A 9,543-nucleotide genomic window follows, 5' to 3' on the forward strand; every position below is an offset into this window, starting at 1 on the left:
GCTCATTCATGTTTCTCCTAATTTTGAACAATTTTGAACTACTGATATGAAATGTTCTGATTAACTGTTTGCTGAATTTTAAACCTCCATACTTTTGCCTTTAAAAACCACGGAGGATATGGAATGGATAGGCCTTTAATGTATTTAGTTAACCATAATTTTTTCAATTAAAAACACCTAATAGCATCTCTGTATGGTCTGTGTGTGTGTGTGCGCGCGCGCGTTGTGGGGTGTTGACAGGTGGTCCCTGAAATTTTTTTTTTTTGGGACAAAGTGGTCCTTGGTCTGAAAAAGTTTGAGAAACACTGATTTATAGACATCATGTGACCGATCATGTGACACTGATTGCACACAGGTGGATTTTAATCAACTAATTATGTGACTTATGAAGTGAATTGGTTGGACCAGCTCTTATTTAGGGGTTTCATATGAAAGGGCTATGCACACTCCAGATTTCTGTTCTTTTTTTCTTCATCTTAACTATTGTGTGTGTCACAATAAAACAACAAATTGAACCTTTAAAGTCGTAGGCATGTTGTGTAAATCAAAATGATGCTAACCTCCCAAAATCCATTTTAATTCCAGCTTGTAATGAGACAAAACAGGACAAACACCAAGGGGGATGAATACTTTTGCAAGACACTGTATACACAACGTTTATACAGTCAAGGATTTTCCAATAAGGAAGATGATCAGTTTTTCCAGTATAATACAGTATAAACAAGCTCTGTCCGAGAGCATGCAAGAGAGATCCAGAAAGCTGTGTGGGGAAAACCCCCATTAGATGTTGCTGCGATTGAATTCTGTCAAGCAGCCAAAAAAGACGGAAAATCAGATTTTGCCCAAAATTTTCCCCCCCTTCGCCTATAATATACTTTCACATCTTAAAAATATGAAACCACCAGTTTTACAAATGTGGTAAACAACAGTCAATCTCCATAAACATGTCTAAAACCGTGTGTGTGTGTGTTTTTTTCCCCCCTCACTGAGTAAATATCACACATTGATCAGGTTGTTGGACATTTATGGATCATATGATATAAATCTTCAGTTAGTTTTCAGACATCAGCTATCAAAATTTCCATGTGAACTGCATTCTTTAAATGCGAATTTCTCCTTTTTCACTTCTGGAGGTAAGTTTTGGTTGAAATACATGCAAATAAGGAAACATTTCAATTCAGAAAAATCGAGATTTATTTGTTGATTGGTCAGTTTTTCCCCCCAAACTGCCACACAGATTAACTGATATTTGTAACTGATGTTTGTAATTCATGCATTTAGACAGAGTAATCAACAAGGTTTCCATTTTCTCTAAACACTGGGATCTCATCTCAGAAATTAGAGTATAAGGCTAAGCTTTCCACCAAAAGAATGTGTTAGTCTCATCCAAATACCAAGAGTTGCGATTATAAGTGACATAAAAATTGGTTTATACATACAGGATGGAGCCGTGGGGCGAGTTAAACGGATCGCTTAATGATTACGCTGCGGTGCAGAATGAAACTCACTGTCTATAGTTGCACATTATAGCATATCCAGTGTAAATACGGCATCAGGTTAAAGGTAGCAACCATGAACATTATAGACAAATGTCATCTGTAAAGGATGTTGTGGCTTTAGTGCTTTTGGTTTAGTTCCTATTCTAGATTCCGTGCTTGCTCTGGTTTTATGTCCCTGCTGGTTTCACCTATAGTGGTGCTTGAAAGTTTGTGAACCCTTTAGAATTTTCTACATTTCTGCATAAATATGACTTAAAACATCATTAGATTTTCACACAAGTCCTAAAAGTAGATAAAGAGAACCCAATTAAACAAATGAGACAAAAATATTATACTTTGTCATTTATTTATTGAGGAAAATGATCCAATATTACATATCTGAGTGGCAAAAGTATGTGAACCTTTGCTTTCAGTATCTGGTGTGAGCCCCTTGTGCAGCAATAACTGCAACTAAACATTTCTGGTAACTGTTGATCAGTCTTGCACACCGGCTTGGAGGAATTTTAGCCCGTTCCTCCATACAGAACAGCTTCAACTCTGGGATATTGGTGGGTTTCCTCACATGAACTGCTCGCTTCAGGTCCTTCCACAACATTTCGATTGGATTAAGGTCAGGACTTTGACTTGGCCAATCCAAAACATTAACTTTATTCTTCTTTAACCATTCTTTGTTAGAACAACTTATGTGCTTAGGGTCGTTGTCTTGCTGCATGACCCACCTTGTCTTGAGATTCAGGTGGTGTATACATTAGACCGTATCCATATCGTTTTCGTTGCAGATGCACTGTCCGTGCACATTAAAACGCTGGAAAACGACTCCACAGGCGGAACAGTTTGAATCCTCCAGGGCCCACGTATTCAACCCAGTATGTATCTGATCCGGTGCTGTGTAAACATTGAGGAACGAGGATACGCAGTACTGAGCTCTAGCTGACGTCGTCATTGGACAACGTCACTGTGACATCCACCTTCCTGATTCGCTGGCGTTGGTCATGCCACGTTGGTCATGTGAATGAGCAATACAGGAAGTGTGTTGGTTACCGTAGCACTAAATAGTCTTGTTGTAATCGCAAAAAACGGCCGTTCTGCGAGGTGAAGCGTGTACCGAACACTGTTAGATCCTTCTAGCATAAACACGAAGGCCATACACGGTGTAAAAAAAGGTGTCATTGTAGTACCAGTACTGCCGATAACAGACTGCCATACTTCATTTTTTACAACGACATCCTTCCACTTGCAAGTGGTGAGTGACTTGTGCATGCCCGATATGCACTGGGATCATGTGACGTCAACCACCATCATGTTTCACAGATGGGATAAGGTTCTTATGCTGGAATGCAGCGTTTTCCTTTCTCCAAACATAATGCTTCTCATTTAAACCAAAAAGTTCTATTTTGGTCTCATCTGTCCACAAAACATTTTTCCAATAGCCTTCTGGCTTGTCCATGTGATCTTTAGCAAACTGCAGACAAGCAGCAACGTTCTTTTTGGAGAGCAGTGGCTTTCTCCTTGCAACCCTGCCATGCACACCATTGTTGTTCAGTGTTCTCCTGATGGTGGACTCCATATTAACCAATGTGAGAGAGGCCTTCAGTTGCTTAGAAGTTACCCTGGGGTCCTTTGTGACCTCGCCAACTATTACACGCCTTGCTCTTGGAGTGATCTTTGTTGGTCGACCACTCCTGGGGAGGGTAACAATGGTCTTGAATTTCCCCCATTTGTACACAGTCTGACTGTGGACTGGTGGAGTCCAAACTCTTTAGAGATGGTTTTGTAACCTATTCCAGCCTGATGAGCATCAACGCTTTTTCTGAGGTCCTCAGAAATCTCCTTTGTTTGTGCCATGATACACTTCCACAAACGTGTTGTGAAGATCAGACTTTGATAGATCCCTGTTCTTTAAATAAAACAGAGCAGGATAAAGCGGCTAGAAATAATGAGAATGAGATGGGTGCCCACTCACACCTGATTGCCATCCCATTGATTGAAAACACCCAACTTTAATTTCACCTTCAAATTAACTGCTAATCCTAGATGTTCACATTCTTTTGCCACTCACAGATATGTAATATTGGATCATTTTCCTCAATAAATAAATGACCAAGTATAATATTTTTGTCTCATTTGTTTAACTGGGTTCTCTTTATCTACTTTTAGGACTTGTGTGAAAATCTGATGATGTTTTAGGTCATATTTATGCAGAAATATAGAAAATTCTACAGGGTTCACAAACTTTCAAGCACCACTGTATGTCTAGATTGTCTGTTTAAATTCTGATGGTTTTAGGTTTAGGTCTCATTACATCACTCCTGTGGAGGACAGCCCCATATGGAGAATCTAAAGATACACTTAGACAATTCCTCTGGACACTTACAGTTTTTCTACGATGGCTTAAGCCTACAATTGTCATGAACAGTTTTGCACTCAAGTCACCATCAATGAACAGTTGATAACTTCAACAAAGTAGACTTCATGTTAAAGCTATAATGAATGTCCCGGTTACACAATTGCATTCTGACTATATAGGACGCGCTTAAAGAAGCAAGTTGTTTTTAATCACGCTATCGGTTATCACCCAAATGACAAAGGGTTCCCCTTTTGAGTCTGGTTCCTCTCAAGGTTTCTTCCTCATGTCGTCTGAGGGAGTTTTACCTTGCCACCATTACCTCAGGCTTACTCATTAGGGATAAATACATTTATTATGGGTAAAATTATTAGCTCATATGTTTAAAGGCTTTATTTTTTTTTTGTAAAGCTGCTTTGTGATAATGTCTATTGTTAAAAGTGCTATACAAATAAACTGGCTTGACTAGTTTGGGATAGTATAGTCATTGTGTCCAGTACCAACCTTGGAAACCCATATCAACACTACTTGCTGCACCACCACACTGACTGACTTCTCTGACTTTTGGCTGTTTTGATTATCTCCCGAAGTCTGTATTGGTCATTGCTAGGCTGTTTCTTAAAGTTGACACACTGTCCTTCATTTTCATATTTGTCTTCGTGGCACCATCCAGACTTGCACTTCAGGCACAAACTATACACAAGGAAGGCTTTACTGCTTGTAATACTATGAAACCATGAAGATGCTGAGAGTCCATTTTTAAAGGAAATGAAAATCAAACACGCTCCAGTCATTTATTCAAAATTTGCCATGTTTCACACTTTAAAAAGCCTGTATACATCACAACAGGGTTGGAAATTAACTTTTTTATCCATCTGCCACTGCGGCTGGTCGATTCCAAAATCTACCAGCCACTTGATTTTTTTTTTTTTTTAAACCAACCACTTTCTTGTTTTAACTGAAGGTGTGCAACTGCGTATGAAAAACAATACAGTAAGAGCCACAGTATTCAAGCATGATTTTGGCAAATAGGCTATTTTATTTCATAAGTTAAATATTTAAACTCAAGAAAAATGCTGGCATTCTCTCTCTCTCTCTCTCTCAGATACTTGCATGCGCATCCATACACACACAACTGTGAACTGATGGAAGTTGTATTTGATGAGTTGGGTAGACTGAAAAACCACTAACCATTTGCAGGACTCTGTTGTTGGCTTTTCTCCACTTCTCATTTTTGAAAAAATGTTTTTCGACCTTCAGTTCTTTGGCCTGTGTCTCCTGAGAGGTTCTCTCTACAGACCTTTTAACCCTTACGATACAACATTTTTTGTTTGGGTGCTTCAACACTAGCCTCGGCTGCTTGACCTGGGGTAATTCTCTTTAACCAGCAGTCGCTAGTTAGCATTCTATGTTCAAGTTAGCGCTAGTTATCGTTTTATGCTCAAGTTGCCACATTGAACCAGTCGTCTTGTTTCACTCAGACACTTGAATGAGGAGACTGTTCTGTTAATAGTTCTGTTACAATTGCATTATTTCTTTGTACACGCTACTTTTATTTACCCACCACTGCGGCTGGTAGGTTGAGCAAATTCATTCGCATTTGGCGGGTAGTGGGTGCTAATTTCCAACACTGATCTACAATGTCAGATATCAACTATTTAGATTAGAAATAGAGGTGCCAACGTTGCTAACAAGAAAATCTTAGCAGACAGAGAGCAAAAACAGAATTTTATCACAAAAATGCTAATGTTTACTAGTGGACAAGAAAACTACATTTATTTTTTTCCGGACATTTGCCAAATAACACTACGAAAACAGTGAGTAACATTGGCTAAGCTCTCAATAATATTATTCAATAATAAGCAGGTCCTCAAAATTCCTAACTGGTGAAGGCTAACCAGACCTGCTGAATAAAGTTACAGGAAACGGGGGAACTCAGAGCAGAACAAAGCTCTACCTGTTCTGCTGAATGAAGCTTTCATACTCTCTGTGTGGTTCGATGGCTTTGAGGGCATTGGTCATCTCATTATGAACACACACCACTTCATCCTGGAGCAGACTGGACAGGTCAAAATATTCCTGCAGAATCTCCTTTCTGGGGGGAAAAAAAACCCAAGAATTTGCTCATTAAGGGGTTTCTGAAATGCAGAGAAACCACTTCTCAGTTTTGCTAGTATTATGGGTGACAATACAGAATGAACCCAGTCAGCTAATGACTCCCTGACAAAGAAAAATAGCAGAAGTTTGAAAGGGTTGTCATGAGAAATGTGAAACATTCATCCATTTAAGTGGCTTGTGTACTTCTTTGTATTTCAACAGCTTGGCCTAAGCAAAAATGAAAGTTGTCAATACAAATGTGAGTTGTGAAATTTGGAATATCTGTTGGGAAATTCAGTTCAGCTCATATGGTTGTCATTCACAGCCACTGTAAATTCCCCCTAAACATCACATGCAACCATAATGTACTTGTTTATCCTCACAAAGACTGAAAGTTACACATAATGTGCATTTTCTTTTATGAACAGGCCTATATGATGTGCACGACTGCTAAAGAGCACATTATCACATCAGTACAAGTGATCATCTCCAAAAGGGTATTTAAACTGATACTATGAGTGAATGCATACATTATTAATATTTAGTAAATATTTTAGATAGAAGATATACATGGAAAGGATATGTGAGGTCTTAGCAAATAAATCTGTACATCAAAATATAGTATATACAGTACCAGTCTTCGAGTGGTGAATGTATATTTCACAAGTGAGCAAACGAATGAGTGAAATATTTTTCAACACGAGAAGATAAACTTCTTATCTTTGTGCCATCATGTAATATTCTTTTCATTATATAGACACATCCACAAAAGTATGCAAGTTATTCAAAAGAATTTTAATTTTGAAACAGTTTGCCATTTTGACAGTGCGCATCAAGGTAGCGGGAAAACACTGGGAGGGACGTCATCGGAGTGAAATATCGGGAAATATGGTCACTCGGATCCCTGATGTATTTCATATGAAAAATGAGTTTTTCAACACAAGATGATAAACTTCATATCTTCAAGCCAATGTGTGATTTTCTTTTTATTACATAGACTCCATTCACAAACAAAAACTATGCAAGTTAATCAAAACAATTAATCAATTTCCTCATGAGTGAGGATATTGGAAAATATGTTACTCCATGTCCCGGATGTAGTGCGTATGAAAAATTATGAGTGGCGTAGTTCCCAGTAAAAACTCATGTCTATAGAATATATGGAATCATGTGGGAAACAAAAAACGGTTAAAAAAATTGTTTCTCATATTTTAGATTTCGTCAAAGTAGCCAGCGTTTACCTTGACGCTTTGTACACTATTGGCATTATCTTAACCAGCTTCAAGTTTTGCAGTTAAAAGGTGTGCCTAGTCAAAAGTTAATTAGTGCAAGTTCTTGCCTTCTTAATGTGTTTGAGATCAAACAGTAAATAATAAAAATACAGTAAATAGCTCTATTCAACAACTGTAGTAATCCATATTACTACATATTCATAACCGCTCAACTAAGTAAAGAGAAATGACATCCATCATTAGTTTGATTGTATGGAATACTAGATAATACAGTAAATTTAAAAGCTACTTTGTTACTGTATTTATATCTGGTTTTTATGTCATTTTACACTTAATATTTTGATCTTTTAGTATCAGACAGCTTCAAGAAGTTCATCTAAAATCTAACAGATGTGACAAAGAATGAGACCTATTATCTGAAATCCATCTGTCACTTTGGATCTATTAGCAATCATGTAGCCTCTATGTAAAAATATGGTAGAACTCGAAAGAAAAATAAGCACATGTAGTACATATAGTGCAAGGAACGTGACAGCAGCATTGAATCTCTAAACATACCTTAAATTAGAACTAAGACAAGGGTTGAGCTAGAGCAATTGCAAGTTGCAAATGTAAAACATTATGTTTTGACTCACAGAATGAGCACCATTTCCTCCTGCAGTGTCTGCAGAGCGGTGAGCAGCGCTGGCTGGCTCCGGCCAAAGTGTTGCTGATGATGCACTTGAGCCGCCTTCACTGCCAGCACGTACTCATTGTGGTGCTCATGAAGCTTCAGTGTAGCTTTGATGTAGCGTTCCTTGCCTTTCTCACGGTCTTTGTCTGGACATGACAAAACACACAAAAACAGAAAAATTCACACATGCTTACAGAAAGGACCTGAAAGTTCTGGCCTATATTCACAATTCAAAGTATTAAAAGACAAGAGTGCTCTGAGAGCACAATATCCTCCACTGGCAACTATGCCATAACTCTGGTAAAAATGCGACTGAATTGAGCGAAATTGCAATGTGTGTATTACTGACATACTGTATAACAAAGAATCCTGTCAAGTCTCGTGAAATTCCTCCAAAAATTGAGAGAGGAGTTGATTTCAGAAGGCGAGTACCCTTCCCAGGACAGATGGACATAGCCACGACATAATCCCTCTTCGGGCCTTTCGGCCAGTGGGGGATAAAAATTGTGAAGGAAGTTGATTTCAGAAAGCAAACACACCTTGATGAAATTGCCAAAGTACAAGTTTGTAAATAATCAAGGGCATAATTCTGGTAAAATTTGCCCAAATTAAACGAAATTTCAATATGTGTATAACTGTCATATAACAAAAGCCTTTTGCCAAGTTTGGTGAAATTCCTCCAAACATTGTGAAAGGAGTTGATTTCAGAAGAACGCACACCCTCATGAAACTGTCAAAGTACAAGTTATTTAATCAAGGGTCAAAACTCTGGTAAAATTTTCACAAAAGAAATTAAATCGCAATATGCGTATTACCGTCATATAACAAGGCCTTTTGCCAAGCTTCGAGAAATTCGTCCAAAAATTGTGAGAGCAGTCGATGTCAGAAGGCAAGCACACCTTCATGAAATTGTGAAAGTACAAGGTTGTTAATCAAGGGCCACAACTCTGGTAAAATGTGACCGAATTGAACAAAATAATGTGTAGTACCGACATCACGCCTTTTACCAGCTTTGGTGAAATTCCTCCACAAATTGTGAGAAGTTGATTTCAGAATGAAAACACTCATGAAATTATCAAAGTATAATTTTTTTAATCAATGGCTGTAACTCTGGTAAAATGTAACGGAATTAAACGAAATTACAATATGCGTACTGCCGACATATAACAAAGAATCCTGCCAAGCTTCATGAAATTCCTCCAAAAATTGTGAGAGGAGTTGATTTCAGAATGTGAGCACCCTTCTCGAGACGGACGGATGGACATCGCCATGACATAATCCCCTTTCGGCCAGCAAGGGATAAAAACTCAATTTTTTTTTTTTTTAAACCTGGGCCCTATTTTCCCACCTCTTTAAATCCAAATATTTACAAGGGACAAAAACAACTGATATATCAGTCCAGGGTTGAATTAGAAGGCTAATCACCAGTAACTGGGACATTCCACCGAATGGATGCCATTTGCTTGTTGTACCACTCCCAAATTAAACTTAATTTGTTACATCTTTTCAACACTAATTATAACAACACACACATTTAACTATTCAAAATGTTTATTGGTCAACCTCAGGCTATGTTACAAGGTTTGGAAGTCAAAGATGGCTGCATTTTTTTCAGTCCTGTTACCAAAACTCTGAAAGTATGAGGACAGTGCTAGGACAACGTTAAAAATGTTCAGTATTTCTATTTGTGGAGTAAAG

General features: G+C 38.1%; 1 protein-coding gene across 6 annotated transcripts in view; it reads right to left on the reverse strand.

The window, feature by feature from the left end:
• fes (FES proto-oncogene, tyrosine kinase) overlaps positions 1 to 9,543 on the reverse strand; it is an 86,267-nt gene that overhangs the window by 50,827 nt on the left and 25,897 nt on the right. For all 6 annotated transcript variants that reach the window (XR_009656678.1, XM_060941071.1, XM_060941070.1 and 3 more), the window contains 2 exons: positions 7,808 to 7,991; positions 5,801 to 5,938 (listed from right to left, as the gene is read on the reverse strand). Coding sequence is in view for 5 of the 6 variants with exons in the window: in XM_060941071.1 (XP_060797054.1) it covers positions 5,801 to 5,938; positions 7,808 to 7,991 (322 nt within the window). In the remaining variant the exon portion in view is untranslated. The remainder of the gene's footprint in view (positions 1 to 5,800; positions 5,939 to 7,807; positions 7,992 to 9,543) is intronic.

The sequence above is a fragment of the Neoarius graeffei genome, chromosome 15, assembly GCF_027579695.1.
Source record: "Neoarius graeffei isolate fNeoGra1 chromosome 15, fNeoGra1.pri, whole genome shotgun sequence".
In the NCBI taxonomy this organism is placed as follows: Eukaryota; Metazoa; Chordata; class Actinopteri; order Siluriformes; family Ariidae; genus Neoarius; species Neoarius graeffei.